The 17,233-nt window shown below is 35.9% G+C and overlaps 2 protein-coding genes across 5 annotated transcripts; both read left to right on the top strand.

Annotated features, from left to right (window-relative positions):
• The first annotated feature begins 298 nt into the window (after nt 1-298).
• On the top strand, nt 299-11,696 carry LOC132177090 (RNA helicase family protein). Of its 4 annotated transcripts, XM_088515312.1 has the most exons (19): nt 299-626; nt 1,247-1,339; nt 1,454-1,558; nt 1,750-1,967; nt 2,635-2,687; nt 2,825-2,941; nt 3,453-3,544; nt 3,834-3,920; nt 4,561-4,775; nt 4,871-4,963; nt 5,461-5,584; nt 6,430-6,577; nt 6,973-7,042; nt 7,906-8,066; nt 8,564-8,739; nt 8,848-9,036; nt 9,116-9,202; nt 9,284-9,416; nt 11,616-11,696. In XM_088515312.1, exons 1-16 carry the CDS (start codon nt 427-429, stop codon nt 8,996-8,998), a joined length of 2,103 nt encoding a protein of 700 aa, XP_088371438.1. In that variant the 5' UTR covers nt 299-426; the 3' UTR covers nt 8,999-9,036; nt 9,116-9,202; nt 9,284-9,416; nt 11,616-11,696. The 4 variants fall into 4 exon arrangements, with proteins under 4 accessions (XP_088371438.1, XP_088371437.1, XP_088371439.1 ...); XM_088515311.1 differs by having other exon boundaries at nt 8,848-9,202; XM_088515313.1 differs by having other exon boundaries at nt 8,848-9,202; nt 11,115-11,696.
• A 78-nt stretch (nt 11,697-11,774) lies between these two features.
• Nucleotides 11,775-14,640, top strand: LOC132178480 (adenylate kinase 3). The gene is made up of 6 exons (XM_059590909.2): nt 11,775-12,688; nt 13,075-13,220; nt 13,307-13,426; nt 13,499-13,666; nt 14,019-14,108; nt 14,321-14,640. The coding sequence occupies exons 1-6, from the start codon at nt 12,577-12,579 to the stop codon at nt 14,420-14,422; spliced, it is 738 nt and encodes a 245-aa protein (XP_059446892.1). The 5' UTR covers nt 11,775-12,576; the 3' UTR covers nt 14,423-14,640.
• The last annotated feature ends 2,593 nt before the right edge of the window (nt 14,641-17,233 follow it).

Below are 17,233 nucleotides of genomic sequence, written 5' to 3'. Positions count from 1 at the left end.
AATTACACTGGTCGCCCATTTCCACCCTTTTTGAATAAAAAAAAAAAAAAAAAAAACTCAGCAAATCGGCTTGCATGTTAGCACCTTACCCAGAGTTGAGGAATTTTGTAAGTAGAGAAATACTATCAACACTCTTTTTCATATTTCTACTCTCAAACCTTTTAATGTAGCTTTAAAAATTAATATTGAATAATTTATCTCAAATTTACTAATAATTTTATAATTTATATGAATAAATATGAAAATGAAAATGAAAATAACCGACCGGTTGATACTACAAACAACGGTTTTACTAAGCCATCGACGCTAATCTGTAAGGAGGTGTTGACGAAAAATTCTAAAACCCCAATTTTCCCTTTATTCAATAAAATACCTAAAACCCCAACTCTTTCCACTCAGTGACTTGGAGATTTGTTTGGTTCATCAATGGCGAACCTCCCGATCCTCCAGTTCGAAGATCAAATCATAGAGACGGTGGAGCGGAACCCAGTGGTGGTGATAATCGGAGAGACCGGCTCGGGAAAGAGCACCCAGCTCTCTCAGATGCTGCATCGGAGAGGCTACACCAAGTCTGGAATCGTCGGCGTCACTCAGCCCCGCCGAGTCGCAGCAGTCTCCGTTGCGAGGTAGAGTTTCTATGTTACAATGTTATACTTGGGGTTTTGGGGGCTTTTGAATGCGAAAAACAAGGAGGAAGATGATTATGACAGAATTGCGTGTCGAAGGTGCTAATGTAACAATATTATGATCTGTTTGTTTTCTGACAAAATTGAGGAAATGAAAAGAGAGTAAAATTACTACGAAAAATAAAAAGAAAAGAGAGTAGAATTATTTATGTTACTCTTTTCCGGTATTAGGAGACCCTAGAAGGAATTAAATTCCACTGAACTCATCGTTATACTACCATTTCCCTTAGTTTACTCAAAAACTTTCGAAGACAATTATATAGAATATGATTTACCATAATGCCCGATCTTTTTTTTACTCCAAAGATTTGCTTCAATTCATTGGCTACTAATGAATAAATATAGACTATGCTCTTTAATTATCACCTGGCTGTTGCCCTAGCTGATTGTGCGAATTCTGTTTTTGAGAAGTATTTTGTGTGGTTGATTCACTCATAATGATGGTCGAGGAACATTATTCATCAGAAAAATAATGGTTGAGTAACATCGAATGTGTATTGCTAATATCTGGGACCAACTTTTTTTGTTTGTTTCTTATTCTATGATTTTAATGCCCACAGACGGGTTGCACAGGAGCTTGGTGTTCAACTTGGGCATGAAGTGGGATATGCGATCCGATTCGAAGACAGAACCTCAGAAAGGACTTGTATTAAGTAATGCATTCACTTTTTATTAACTGAGAGGAGACTTCAATCATGTTTTCACAGATTTCACTCTAATTTTGTTGAGTCTGTTGGTCCCTAACTATTCACTTGTGAACTATTCAGATATCTTACTGATGGAGTCCTTCTTCGTGAGAGTCTGTCTGACCCGGAGCTTAATCAGTATTCAGTAATCATATTGGATGAAGCTCATGAGAGGAGTCTGAACACGTAAGATTTACTCTCTATGCCTAGTCTATGTCATTTTCACGTTGGGTGTCACACCATTATTTTTCCCCCATATGATGTTCCCTAGATCTCAAAGATGTACATTTTCCAGTCTTGCAACTTTTGATGCATAACTGTTTCCACACATGGCATTTTGTGTATGCACTTCAATTATGAACTCATTCTTTTGTCAGGGACATATTGCTGGGGTTGATGAAGCGATTGGTTACAATACATGCCTCCAGTTTAAAGGTTCTTATCACTTCAGCAACTCTTGATGGGGAAAAAGTATCAAAATTCTTTTCGAATTGCCCCATACTAAATGTCCCAGGGAAGTTATACCCTGTAGAGATATTGTACAGCAATGAGCGCCCTACAAGCTATGTTGAGTCTTCTTTAAAAACAGCTCTCGGTATGATTAAACCACTAGTCTACTCCTGATGCAATGATAATGTCTTCTATAGCATAAATTTTTGTATCTTGTTTCTGTTGTTTTATAGATTTGTTTGGTTCACTGACATGTATTTTTATAGAATATTTGCAAAATGGTAATGCTGAGGGAAGATAAGCTTTTTATATGTTGACTAAGATTCCTAATATTAGTATGTAGGTGGTAGTGGCAGTGTGATTCAGATATTGGTTAGCTTGATTATGTTGGACTAGCTAATTTAGAACATATTCCACTGCATTATTTTTGATAATTTATGGTGAAAGTTTTATTTTATTTTTTTCTCTTCTTCTTCTTCTTCTTCATGTCTGTTACAGAATGTAGTAGATAAGTTTAACCTATTGAATTGCCATTTTTTTTGTTCAATTCAAGTGATTTTATATAGCTCTTTTCCCTTTGAATTTGTATCAATAGCTGATAAGGTTTTAAGCTGCATCTTCCTGTTAATTATGGGCTTCACAGCACCATATAGATAACGGAACATATTTCAACTTTCCTGTTAATCTCTATTGTAAATATTAAAGTTAAAGTTTTCTATGCTATTGCTGCCCATGATATTTTACTATAATTTTGAACTTTCACTTGTTTATGAGGTCTTACTGACCAAATGTTTTTTCTGTGTTTGTTACAGACATACACATTCGTGAACCAGAAGGTGATGTCTTAATATTCTTGACTGGGCAGGTGAGCTTTTATTTTTTCATTTTTTATTCTTTTATTTTCCTTCTTAGAGTGCATGGGTCTACTCTGTTTCTGCTTATATATATATAATGCTTCTTGTACAATGGTTCTATTGATAGAAGAAGTCACATCTTATATAGGATGACATAGAGAAGTTGGTATCAAAGTTGGAGGATAGAGTTCGAAGTCTAGATGAAGGATCCTGCATGGATGCCATAATCCTTCCCCTTCATGGTTCTTTGCCACCTGAAATGCAGGCAGGTTTTTTCAATTTTTCATTTTAAAAAATTTCTGTATGAAAACATGATGAAAATATTGCCATTTCCTGCTTTTAAGGTTTCCGCTTCTTTAGTGGTGTTTTAGATTGGCTACCTTTTGGATTTTGTTGCTAGCATAAGAGTAAACTCTCTGGTCCTTTCAAATAAAAAAGTGGTTCCATTTTATTTCCACAACATCACGCATATAAACACTTTTAAGTGCAATGGTTTGTTTGTCTTTGTTAATGGTATAATCAAATAAATTTCCATGCCCATTAGTTGGTCATTAGATATGGGCATGGTATTTTGTGCAAGTGGACAAAGACCTTTAGTAAGCATATGACCTTATGCCCTGACTAACCGGATCCTGTTTTCACATGTCTGGTGAGTAACTCCATAGAAGCATATGAATATGGTTGAATTTTCTGATTAGGTGAGGTATCCATGGGGTTTGATTAATAATATAGTTGATTCAATAAAATTGTGTCTAATGTTTGCTATGACCCTGCAGGTGCGCGTATTTAGTCCTCCACCTCCTAATTGCCGGCGATTTATTGTTTCCACAAATATTGCTGAAACTTCGTTGACAGTTGACGGTGTTGTGTAAGAGATTTGATACTTTTATAACATTTATCATTTGGCAATTTCATTCCTCTGCTATATTTTAGTTTATGTTTATTTCATGTGTGTTCCATCTATGTGAGATTTGGAAGATAGATCCATCGTCCCTTCCAAACCCCCCTCCAAGGGGCTGCGGCTAGACACACTGCTCTCTTTGTATCTATTTTTATAAAACTAAGTTTCACCTACTGTGATCTTGTGAATTGATTGTGACTTAGCATGTTCATGTTAAAAGGTTCACTTATATTCATGAATTATGTCTACTTGGTAGGTATGTTATTGATTCTGGTTATGTCAAGCAACGGCAATACAACCCATCAACCGGCATGTATTCACTTGATGTTGTTCAAATTAGCAAGTAAGCAGTTGATTATAAATGGTTTTAGTAGCCTCTCTTGCATTGTGATTTTTTCCTCTTTGCTTGCACTTGATTATCTTGTTGCATTTGTTTGAATTACCATACATGAGATCGGTCAAGTTTCCATCATAAAAATTTATTTCACAGGCTTTTTTTTGCACCCTTGGATGATAGTCTTCTGTGTTCAAATCATTGTGACTTAGATCAGAGAGTGAGAGACTATGAGCTGCTGGGTTCTTATCACGAATCCCTAAGATATGCATTTGCAAATAACACACTCTGCCTAGATTTGGATGCTGCCTCCTCAGCAACCAACCACCCCCTGAAGGTGCCCCAAATAGAAAGGGAAAAGAGAGAGAGAGAGAGAGAGAGAGAGAGAGAGAGAGAGAGAAGGAAAAGAAAGTAAAGATTGTGATGCTAATTGTTTCTCTATTTTGCCCTCTTTCTTTAAAAAAAATCCAAGTGTGATTTTTGGTGACTATGGTGTAGATGTGGCATGTAAAAGGAGATAGGAGTCGAGGCTCAATTCTCTCTATATATCCAATAAAAGGGGGTGGAGAATTGATGATAATATAAGCCATAGTAATATTGATGATAATATTGCTTATCATTATAATGAATATTGGATTCATGTTTGCAGAGTGCAAGCTAATCAACGTGCAGGCCGAGCTGGAAGAACACGTCCTGGAAAATGCTATCGATTATACCCTTCCATGCTTTATCACGATGATTTCCTGGATGTTACAGTTCCTGAAATACAGCGATCTTCTCTTACTGGCAGTGTTCTCTATTTGAAATCATTGGACCTCTCTGATATGGATATTCTCAAGTTTGATTTTCTTGATCCTCCTTCCTGTAAGAAGGCATTCTTTCTTTGTTTTCTTCACTATTAATGCATACAACTTAAGATATTTGGATAGAGTCATTTAATCTTATTGGCTTTGCTGCAGCTGAGTCTCTAGAAGATGCTCTGAAGCAATTGTATCTCATTGATGCTATTGATGAAAATGGATCGATCACAAGTATTGGACGAACAATGGCTGGTACAAAATTCTCATTCCAATTATTGAAATGTTATGATAGGAATAAATATTAAGAGTTTGTAGCCACCATCTTATACAATGCATGTACTTTGGTGACTTTAAATCATCATCATCATAATAATAATAATAACGGCCCCATTTGGTTGTTTGGGATTTGTTAAGAGTGCTTTATATCTATTTTCTTATTGATGAATTACAAATGTTAGATAAACAATGTAAACTAAGTGTTGTTCATATTTTCCTTTTTTCACACTTATCATTTGAGCACCTTAACTTTTATTTTCCCCCATTACCTAATCTCTTATGCATCATTCATGCCCTTACTTGTACCATCATAAAAGGGGTCATCTGATGGTGCATATCATTGGTGGTTTCTTTGCTTAGCATCCATTCTTAAGCCATATTATATGTTGGTAACTGTTCTTCATGTTGGAAATGATTTCTATTCATGGATGAGCATTTTGTGTTCACTGAGTTTGTTCTGTGATTTTACCCAGAGCTTCCGCTGGAACCTTCACTTTCGAGAACCTTAATGGAGGCAAATGAGTGTGGTTGCTTATCCCAGGCTCTCAGTATTGCTGCCATGTTGTCGGCAGAAACCACACTGCTTCCTGGTCGAAGGTGAACTCCTGAAATTATTGGCATCGTTTGATAAACGATTTTGCCTGTTTTTGACTCTATACTATTCATCACACTTTTTTATTTTTTTTAATATTCTTACTTTTTACATCATATCAATAATTTTTTATTATTATCCAAATAAAAAAATCACTACAAAACAAAAAATTTTCATTTTTCCATACTACACATTCTTACTTTTTTACTTTTTTTAAAAAAAAATATTCTTACTTTTTTTCACATCAATCACTTTCTGCTACAGTATCGAACCAAAACCAAAACAAAATCGTTTATCAAACGAAGCCATTATATAAGATGGTCTCCTTCTTGTGGATGGAATAAAACTTTTGTTTTGTTCTGGTGTGTGTTGTATTATGTGATTTAGTTTAGTTGTGCATCGTGTTCCAACCACCACCCCCCCCCCCCCCCCGGCGGCCACGACACACACCAAAACCCAGCATAATTATAAAAAATAAAAATAAAAATGATACTCGGGGCTGTTTGGCAGGGCTGTGGCTTTTCAAAATATGAAAAGCTGCAGTGGCTTTGAGAAACAACCCTTGGATTGCTGTGAAAAAGCCATCTAGAAAAGCCCAAGCTACTTCATAGAAGCTACGAAAAACCCGTTATCAAACAGGCTGCGTGGTGACTTCTTTTTTAAAGGCTAAATCACCCCTGGAGAAGCTATGAAAAGCTCTACCAAACGGGCCCTCAGTCATCACGAACTAAGAAGTTTTAGCAGTAACATCACAGTAAATGTGGATATAATTTTTTATGTTTCTGTAACTTTTTATGTGGCCTGGCGAAATTTTCTTTGTGAATGACAATAGCATTACCTCCATTTGCAGCAAGGGTAATGAGAAAAAGAGGAAACACACTCCCTTGGACCTTCCTGATGGATCTGGCTTGGGTGATCACATCCAACTCCTTCAGATCTATGAGCATTGGGATAGGAATAACTATGACATTGGTTGGTGCAAAGACCATGACTTGCAGGTACTCTTTTATTTTCTGTTTCTGACGGCGTGCTATATCTAGAAATCTCCTGTAAGACGTGTCATATCATTTGTTAAGACTAAGCTCTCAGCAGAAGTCATAAAAGGAACTTGAACTTATATAGCCATTTGAAGAAGGCCCACATAATGGCATGCAATCCACACCCACATAATAATATGGGATCCACACATTAGTTGCTTTTGTTGGCCATGAGGCGGAGGAGTTTGCTGTGAGTACTTGTTGAGCATGCATAGTTGTCATTCCTTTTTCAGCATGTACCTTGGCCTTTCTGTGGTGAGAAGAAGGGAATGTCTCCTAATTGTACAGCTGTATTTTAATTAGGATATCTGCAATTCTGTTCTGAAATATAATGCTTTTACACTTGCTTATTGTAGGTGCGGGGGATGTTGTTTGTCAAAAATGTTCGGAAACAATTATCTCAGATAATGCAGAAAATAGCAAAGGGTCAGTTTGTATATTACCAAGGAGTGTATATTTCCTATGCACTTGGATTGCGCCCTTGCAATTTTTAATGAATTTCATTTACTTATATAAAAAAAAGTATATTACCAAGGAGCTTACATATTTGAAGCAGATTGATTATATAAGTTACCTTGATTGTGAATCTGTGATAATCTTGACATTTAGTTACCAATGAAATTGATCTTGAAAAACTAATGCAAGCTTTACTTCTCATTGTCTCCTCCCACCCACCCTCCAATTCATGGTTGTCTTTGTTTTTGTTTCATTCAAAAGAGCTCTGTTTAGAATATCTTATTTAACTTAGGAATTATAGTGAGAAAATAATTCTTTAAAAGGCAAAAGATAACTAAAAACAACAAGCGAGTACATAGAAGTATGCTAATTTTGTGAAACAGCATAAAGTCCCAATTTGAATGAAATCATACATAGACCTACTATTTAAATCCCCAACATTCAAAGACCAAAAAGAGTTAATACTAGTATGAGTGTCTAAGAATTGGAGGAAAGTTCTTGTTTGGTGTGGTTAGAAGAGTATAAGCAATTAGAACTTGGTGAGAGTCAACTATTTGGGTCCAATATAATATCCAGAGCTACCACAGTTCGCTCCATTCAAGGAACTGTTGGGATCACTCTGTTTTAACATTAGTAGCATAACCATGATACAAATTCCCCCCATTTATTGCATTTGTTGTGGAAGTTGGGGCAGAGATGAATCTGCCAGTCTAGAAATTTACTTCTTCAGTCTTCTGTTTATCTTAGTTGTTTCTGTTTTCCTTTCATGCACAGTACCCTTTTTGGATGTTATTCTCCTTTACTTATAACAATTTATGGTATTTGGACAACAGGATCACTAGATGTACGGGCAAATGGGAGATGGAAAGAGAGTGAGCTGGCTTACCAGAAATTGAGGAAAGCTTTGTGCATAGGTTATGCAAATCAGCTTGCTGAGAGAATGATTCATCACAATGGCTATCGAACTCTCAGTTTTAAGCCCCAACTAGTTCAGGTAAGCAACTCTGGAGTCTACTCTTTGTTAGTTGCAACACTATATCTTAGCTAGAAATGGTTTAACAGAGCAGCAATTCTAGAAATTTTTTTGATTTGATTCAACTTTTTGAATGATTGAACTTTACTTCGAATTCACTTTCGAAAAATCTTGACTTTAGTCGGATAGAGATTGTGGCAAGGCATATTTTGTTTAAAATAGTGAAAGCAGTTAGTACTGAGATTAGTTCGAAACATGTCTTAAAAACCCACCGTCTTGGAGAGTTTAAACATGCCTTAACACATTAATTTTTTTTCTTTCTCCCCTACTTAGTCGCTCTCTTGTATACTTCCTGTGTACTAGGGTTGCGCCCCTCTGCGCTCTTAATGCATTATTACTTATCAAAAAAGCAGTTAGTACTGAGATTATAGTGGTTGGAAACTGGTGGGTTGTATTTGCGATCTTTCAGTTCACGCGTTGTTTTAAGAAACCTAAAGGTAAATTGTGTTTCATTTTAGGTGCATCCATCCTCTGTACTGAGACCAGATGACGAGGGAAAACTCCCAGACTATGTTGTCTATCATGAGCTCATTGCAACCTCCCGTCCGTACTTACGCAATGTATGTGCTGTAGAGATAGATTGGGTCAAGCCCATTCTAAACAAGGTTAAGAAAATAAATATCAATAAACTGAGGTAAGTCATTTGTCCTAAAGCATATTAGAGTTAAAACGGGTTTTGTTCCTAATCTAAGATTGCACACGAACATCATTGACCTTGAGGTTTTTGGCTTGTGTGGAACAGTGGCGGGACTGGTCATATAGGGGAAGAAACTAAGGAAAAACTATCAGACTTGCCAAAGAAAGAGATTAATGTTGATGGGGTTCCCGATGACCATGAAAGTAGAATTCAGGCAGCTAGAGAACGGTTTCTTTCTCGTAAAGGAAAGAAATGAGCTTCATTATCACTCTTGATGACCATGCTCACATTCAGGTTGCTAGAGAATGATATCTTTTTCATAAAGCAAAGAAATGATCTTAGTTAGCAGTTGTTATATTTGATAAAACAGCAGGATGAGCAGAAGTGGCTTCTGGGTTAAGGTCTTTCCTTTTATGGGGAACACGTTTGGTGGTAAAGACTGCTAAAAGGAGTTATCCTGGTAACTACTGCAAACTATGGTTCTGACCCTTTTATTTGTGACCCTTCAACTGACTCATGATTACGCATTCATGATGCATAGGCCTTGGGGGATGTGGATCCTGAACACCTACAGTGAAAAGTAGTTCTGTGCTGAAATTTGGTTACTTTCCACTCCAAAGAGCATTTGTGTCCATCTCCGCAGGGTGTTGACCTTTTCTGTATCAACTGTTAAGGTATGCTAGCAGTTCTCTTCTTTATTTTGGCTGAAAGTATGCTAGCAGGTTCCTTACTTCCACACTCGCTATCTAACAAGTTCCATTCAAATGAAAGAACCAACACCCCCAATCCAAATTCTCTCTCCAGAAAATGGAAGTTTGCAATGTGTCGACTGTAACGCTATGTTTCTGTACCATTTTCTTGGGTTATGCTGCATGCTGTTTTTCAACCTAAACTGCATTCGCACATCATCTGTTTCGCTGACAACTACATGTCTCAAGATGATTGTTAAAACTGCCATTTTTTTTTCTAAGCAAAAATTGCTCGTTGTTTATTGAACTATTATGACAATATTTTAACTGCGTACTGTTCTAAGAAACAAAAAGTTGTTCTGCCATTTTCATAAAGTGTCTCCTTCTGCATGTCATTTTTTTTGGGTTTTAAACTAAATGTTCTTTGAAGCACATGTAATTTGTTGTGAACCACCTATATCCCTGTGTAAAATTAGGTGTATTTTTTGTGTTTAAGGTGTCTTTTTGGTTCTTACAAACTGCAAGTTGTTACTGTAAACTACATGCCTTTGTCATTTTTGGACACGAGGTTCTTCTAAAATGGATGCCGTCTTGAACTACATGGTATCCAAGGTTTAGACTGTTCTAAACTGTGTGTCTCATGTTGTTTCTTTCAAATATATGCTGTTTTTAAATCACATGTTGAGAATGTTATCTTTTGTATGGTAATAGAAATGGGATGTGAAATGGACTGGGGTTGTGGCTCAATGTTTTCATTACAAAAACCTGTATGAAATTCAAAGCAAATACTATTAGATCAGAGGGTCCTTGTACTTTCATGAGTTTCATGCATGCAGTTGGCTGATTTGTTTCCATTGTGTGGAAGATATGCATAAAGAGAAGTCTCTGGTTTCTGTAAGAGGATAGGGTTTGTTAAAACTGTTTCAGACACGGATAAGAGGAGCAGAGGCTCGCACTCCAACAACAGGAAATTAAATTGGAGAAAAAAAAAAACACGAAATTTTGAAAATTCTGCATGTGGCTTGCTATTGCATAAGCGTTACACCACAATCTTTGGGACTCGAAATCCAATGCTATGACACTTTCTCACTTTTGGCATCTTAAATATTAGTGCAATCTTATTGGGATTCTCTAAAATTAGGCTGCTTGGATTTCAAAGAAATTCAGCAACTAAGAGAGGGAGGCTGGCTCACCTGCTTGAGGCAGCTTAGGTTGTGGGGCAGGTGGGCTCTGCAACCTCTCCCTTGTGCTGTCTTAATTTCGCTGAAATGGGACAACCTAATTTCAAGGGATTTTCAACCAGTGCAATTGTTACAATGGAATGGAAATAGGTGAGGGGTCCAACTCTACCCCGTGGAAAGAGATCTTTGCGCCTATTGATGCAAAAGAAGAAAATCATAGACAACTTGAGTTGGAATTATAATATATACAATTATGAGGCCCTAGAAATATGAAGTGCTAATTATCCCTCATACTTCTTGTGCCACCTTATTGTAGAGCTTTTTGGTTGCTTGAACAGTCTTCTATGAAAAGGGTATTGCAATTAACCTATTGAAAGATGTTTGTCAAACAATGACAACAATGAACTAGGGTGTATGTCATTAATCTTTCTTGGTGGTAAATGCAATTTTGATTTTCAAACAATTTGAGTCATTAAACTTTTCACCCAATAATTTTCCGAAGATTGCACGGTTGCAACCCCCAAAGGATCAGGGTCTTCTAAAATTCTCTACCCAAATTGCAAAATAGAGAGGGCAGGTGCATGGCTTACTTGTCCCGAATTTCCCAGGCTGAGGGGATATTGATCCCACCTCAAAGCTGGTGTAATCAATGATTTGTACATTAATATTAGATTGCTTTTGGTAAGAGAGAAATTATGCAGGGAGGAATAGGGAGAATGTAAAAGAGGGGATTAATGTGTTCGTTGGTTGGTAAAATAGAAAGGAAGAGAAAGAAAGGGGGTGTAGATTTTTAATTCTGTACCCGGGCACACGAGCTCATACGGCCAAATATGGGCGTAAAGATCGAACGAAGCTGAGGTACAGGGATAAAATTTATCGAGACAACCATTTTACCTCATGCTTATTCTCTTTTTATTTATTTATTTTTTTTATAAAAAATCTTGGTACCTCTATGCTTATTCAAATTTTCATCGTTTTCACTTTTTCTTTGTGTGGGTAGCAGATTCCAGCCACTCCTGTTGTAAAATCAAACCAAATAAATGTATTTGTGCAGTGCTTGGTTTCATTTCTACCTCTTTTTTTTTTTTATAAAAAATAAATAAAATAAATAAATTATAAAGATGAGATAGTACAAACAACATGAACATAAAAGAAATAAATTTCTTACACTGACTTTCAAAAGTGATGTGTTGGTTAAGTTATTAAAAAAAAAAAACATGTGAAAAGTATATTCTATTAAAAAATATATATTTTTTACATGTTAAGTGACACATGTCATTTTTAGAAGCTGATTTGTAGAAAGCAAGTCTCAAATTGCAAAATTTTTTCATCCTAGTAATAAGAACATAGATTTATAATCAAGCTCTTAGGAATTTGTTTCTTTTAAAAAAAGGTCTGGCCTAGTAACTAAGCTTTCTTATTATTATTTTTTTTGAATTAGTAACTAAGCTTTAGGTTCCAGACCTTAGGTGATCTGACCCAAAAGTAAACAACAAATTACATTTAAATCAATAATAAAAATAAAATAAAAAAAGTCGTTTTCGAATTTTAGATTCTTCTCATTAGCAACTGAAATTATGGCCCAGATTATTTCTTTAAATAAAAAATAAAAAAACTGTAAGTATGACGGAAGGAGCAGGCGAGCAGCGGCAAATAGTTAAAATATGAAACACAGGGACTCAATAGAGGAAGGAAGAGCTGACTAACGGAGTCAACAAAGCAAATCACCTACCCACAAAAGTACAACCACTCTCTCTAACGCAAATAAAAAAGATAATACAAGAGAAAACAGAGAAACACCTACCACCGCCCACCGCAGTTGAAAGCTCTGAACAATCCGTCCTCTTCCTTTTCACGTTTTTTAAAACAGAAACAACACAAGCATTGAGCACAAGACCGACTGACCAACCAACGTCCAACCAACCACTTTGGGCCGTGAAGAGACAGAGAGAGAGAGAGAGAGGATGGCGAGCTCTGGAGTAGCATTGGAGGATATACCTTCAGTTGACATCATGACGGAACTCCTACACCGCTTCAAGTGCTCCTCCAAGCCTGACAAGCGCCTCATTCTCGTCGGTAATATATATGCATTCATCATACAAACATTATATGTGTGTCTCCCTTTTTTTCTTCTTGTTCTGAGCTGGGGTTTTGTTTTAGCTTCAATTCTTGTATTTGTTACATGGAAAAGTCCTTTTTTTTTGGGTCTGCGTTAGGGGAGTAGCCTAGTATGGGTGTTGTTTTGATGACATAACAATTTGTTTCGGTTGGCTTTGGATCTGGGGTTTTCTTATAGCCCAGTTATTTGGAGACTCTCGTTTGAAGTTCTTATAATGAAGTGTTTGGGAAAATCTTCTTCTATTGCAACTTGGCATTATCATTTAGGATTGATTACATACTCTGTTGGAGGTTGATTGGAGTGTGGCTGATATTATCTCCATTAACTTGTTTGAAAATGGCAGGACCACCGGGATGTGGGAAAGGCACACAGTCGCCAATTATTAAGGATGAGTACTGCTTGTGCCATTTGGCAACTGGTGATATGCTGAGAGCTGCAGTTGCTGCTAAAACTTCTCTTGGAATCAAGGCTAAAGAAGCTATGGATAAGGTAATATAGTATATGATTTTTTTTATCTCTTACGGGATTACTTGTGTGTGAGTGATTTAGTCTTTGAATCTCATTTTGTTTTGTAGGGAGAACTTGTGTCGGATGATTTGGTTGTTGGGATAATTGACGAAGCTATGAAGAAGTCGTCATGTCAAAAGGGTTTCATCCTGGATGGTTTTCCAAGGACCGTGGTTCAAGCACAAAAGGTTGTGTTTTTTTTTTTTCCCCCTTTTAACTCTTGTTGCTGGATTCTTATGTGTTTCTCTCATCTAATACAGCTTGATGAGATGCTTGGGAATCAGGGGATCAAAATTGATAAGGTGCTTAACTTTGCAATTAATGATTCCATATTGGAGGAGAGGATCACTGGTCGTTGGATACACCCATCCAGTGGTCGAAGTTACCATACAAAATTTGCACCTCCCAAGGTTCCTGGTGTTGATGATGTAAGTTGATGCCTATTTCTCCTTTGATGATAATTGACATTTGCCAGAGTGTTGGCAAGCTACATTAATTTTAGATGTGTTGATAACCCAAACTACACTCTGCTCATGGCAGATAAAAAATGCAGTATCTACATGTTAAATGAAATCCGAAGTTCATGTTCTGAACTTTGCATACCATGTATATTTAAATGCATTTGCATATTTTTCCGACGACATTGGAATTTGAGTGAAATTCATTATATTCGATTGCCTTAACCATTTCATTTAACTTTTCAAGGTGCAACCAAGCTTCTGAATTTGGGGTGCATCTCACTTCTCTAACTCTTGATTCCTTAATCTTCTTGCACTGTAGGTCACAGGAGAACCTTTAATTCAACGGAAAGATGATAATCCAGAAGTTCTCAAGTCAAGGCTGGCGGCGTTTCATACACAAACCAAACCGGTAAACTTCTTTCATTTAATTTGGACGATACATTGCCTTTTTTTATAAATAAACTTAAAGGATACTGTTAGCTGAACCTTAGCAATTCAAGAAGTTGCTCTTGATTTAAGCTAGAGCAGTTTATGACCAAGATTTTCATAAGTCCACCACTGTTCACTCTTTTCTTTAACTTCCCGTATTCTGAGCAAATTTGGCATCTGTTTAATCTACAGGTTATCGACTATTATGCCAAGAAGGGTGTTCTTGCACAGCTTCATGCAGAGAAAACCCCAAATGAGGTTACTGCTGAGGTTCAGAAGGTTCTCTCGTCATAATTTTTCTTTTTCCTCGTATGTTTTTCACTTATATGCAATCCGCGACATTGTTAGATTGGCTGATTTTCCCCTTTCTACCAAAGTTTTACGCCAGGCTTCAAGCTCTAAGCCTCTGGTTACTTTCTCCTAGATGCTTTTGACTTGGTTGCATAATAAGAAGTTCACAGTGAAATTTGTGACTATTTTTGGAAATGAATGCAATTAACTTTTCCTTTTTACCATGGTGTTGTTTATGACTGAGAATGTGGTCATCTTTTAGCCTAGCGCAAACATTTTAGGATACTGTCACAAAATTGATAATCTCAGCTTCTAAATACCCTCCTTGGCTTCGATGATGGGTTCCCGGCCTAATGTTAGGCACTTAGGCTTAGGCTGTAGTTCCAATGCTTCAATTTGGCATAGCGTGTTAGCATTTATATCTGGCTCAACAAATGTTTAATTAAAATTTAGTTAAATAACACAATTTTCTATTTTTGCTACCCACTTTTTCGACACACTTACACTAACTATTCACTTTCATTATTTTATTTAAAATATTATTTATTTATCTAATTTATCTAATTTTATTTTTATTTTTTAATTTAACTTATACATTGTTGAGCTACAGTGCTCGACACATTTTGTTTAGTAGATTCTAATCCCTCGACGCAAGTTAATTATCAGTGAAAAAACCCTACATATCTTGTGGTAGTTGTTTGTTTGTGTGTTTGTGTGCATGTGTGAGAGAGAGAACTTCCTTATATAATTTATTCTGAGTAATGCTACACATATTCCTACTTTCACATTTTCACTTTCATACACCCTGATGTGACTTTTAAATTCATCATTTGATTTTGAATTGATCAGTACTAAATTTTAATTGGATACTAATTTTAAAAGATAAATCAAAGCGTGTGAGAGTGTGTGTAGCATTACTCATTTATTTGAGCATGCCTTTAAATTTGTGAACTATGTTATAATAAGTTATATGCTAGAATTTCAATTTGTTAAAGGCACCCACAAACATCAAATTTTGAGTCTGAATTTATGTACGAAAATTCGTATTTTATACATCTTCGACATATTCTTATCACTACAAAGCTTGGTAAATCAAGACGGCTTTTCCTCAATTCTCAAGCTTCATTTTAAAACTGACATTGACTTCTATTTCTATAGCGTGTCCATAAAATAGCAAGCGAGGGAACTTGGTTTAATAAACCTGCAATGCAAAGGGCCCAAACTTAAAGCCCATTTAATATGAAAGACGGCCCATTACATGGTAATAATCAAATAACTCTTGATGAATAAAACCCCCTTGTGTGCTTCCCTTTGAACTTGAAAAGAGAGTGAAGTTGATGAAATATTAAGAATAAATGATCTCCTCGTAATCAGTGAAAAGAGAGTGAACTCTCATCCGACTCTAGTTAGAGTTAGAGGTAAAGCATAGAAGTCATATTACGAGTTCTTGAAATGATTGATGAATGTTGTTTATGGATTTACAATTGATTGTGTTTGGAATTGTTTTTCTTTCGAGATTAATTGCATGTTGATCAAATTTCATGATTCATTATGAATTTTGGACATATCAAATGACACTTGGTACGATTTGTTATGATTCAAGAATATTTTGAATGCATAATCTGCATGTTATTGGATTCAAAGCCCTAACCAACTCAAAATGAATTATAAAGAGAGTTCTCTAACCTAATTGAGTTCAAAGATGTCCCAAATATATGTGATATAATGGTAGAAGGATCCTTGAAACTCTATTGTTCTTCATTAATATTTCTTTTAACTCAATTTTTCTTAACTTAGTTTTACTTTTAAAATATCATTCTATTGCTTCACTTTTTAGTGGGAAAACAATAACTGAGTCATTTTAATTTTCTTTATGATGATGGAGATTTTATTTGAGTGTCTACTATTTATGTGGATCGACTTCAATCTCACTGAAAATTTTATTACTTGCAATCATCTTAGAACATGGGTTTACCAATTGCTTAAATAACCTAATAAAGCCCATCGGTTTTGTGGGCTTTATACATTGTGAAAGAGGCCCATGGATTTGAAACTTTAGCGATGTCCTGATCCAGTGATGATCGATAACTATACGAAAGAGCCCAAGGGACAAATAGGTCCTAGTCCTACAGCCTCTCTCTCTCTCTCTCTCTACATAAACCAGGAAGTGCTACGTGTTGAAAAGAGAGTGGTGGTGAAGGGAGCATGATATTCGGATCTCACTGTCAAGCCAACTATAGTTTAAGGAAAGGCATACATTGTTTAAGAAAAGCTATTTTGTTTTGTTGTGTTGTTCTTTTCTAATCATGTTTATTAAATTAATGAGATCTCCTGACAGTCATTATCTTCGTCACGTTGACCATATTGATATCCCCCCCATCCAATTTTATCGAACCTCCCGAGAATCAAATTTAGCTTTTTCTATTTTTATCAACAAAAAAAAAAAACATATATTTTCAATGAATTGTATGAAATGAGAAATGATATAAACTATGAAATGCTGACATGAAAGTTCTATTAAATTTTTAGGGTGTTTTTTTTTAACAATTACTAATTCAAATATTAAGATAGATAAGGACAAAAGATTTTTTTTTTTTTTTTGCTTTTATTTTTGAAAAATAGTTAATAATTTCATGAACAACCATAGGTGGAGAAATTTTGACAGTTGACCCATTTTTGACTCGGGATAGTGACTGTCGATAAAAGTAAGCAATGGCGGAGGTAAAGGTCCATTTACGTTTCTAATAAAAGTTGGAGGTAGCGTGGAGGTTGCTTCTGTTTCTAACATAATTACTAGCTTAACACCTCTTCAAC

Source organism: Corylus avellana, chromosome 4 (genome assembly GCF_965113065.1).
Source record: "Corylus avellana chromosome 4, dhCorAvel1.hap1.2, whole genome shotgun sequence".
NCBI classification, from domain to species: domain Eukaryota; kingdom Viridiplantae; phylum Streptophyta; class Magnoliopsida; order Fagales; family Betulaceae; genus Corylus; species Corylus avellana.
The sequence above is the reverse complement of the archived record's forward strand: the minus strand, read 5'-3'. Positions and strand labels throughout refer to the sequence as shown.

Coding starts and splice junctions, on each gene's coding strand:
- LOC132177090 (XM_088515312.1), top strand. CDS start 427: ATGGCGAACCTCCCGATCCTCCAGTTCGAAGATCAAATCATAGAGACG. Junction 2,942..3,452: donor CTTTGCCACCTGAAATGCAG/GCAGGTTTTTTC, acceptor ATGACCCTGCAG/GTGCGCGTATTTAGTCCTCC. Junction 3,545..3,833: donor TTGACAGTTGACGGTGTTGT/GTAAGAGATTTG, acceptor TCTACTTGGTAG/GTATGTTATTGATTCTGGTT.
- LOC132178480 (XM_059590909.2), top strand. CDS start 12,577: ATGGCGAGCTCTGGAGTAGCATTGGAGGATATACCTTCAGTTGACATC. Junction 12,689..13,074: donor CAAGCGCCTCATTCTCGTCG/GTAATATATATG, acceptor TGAAAATGGCAG/GACCACCGGGATGTGGGAAA. Junction 13,667..14,018: donor AGGTTCCTGGTGTTGATGAT/GTAAGTTGATGC, acceptor CTTGCACTGTAG/GTCACAGGAGAACCTTTAAT.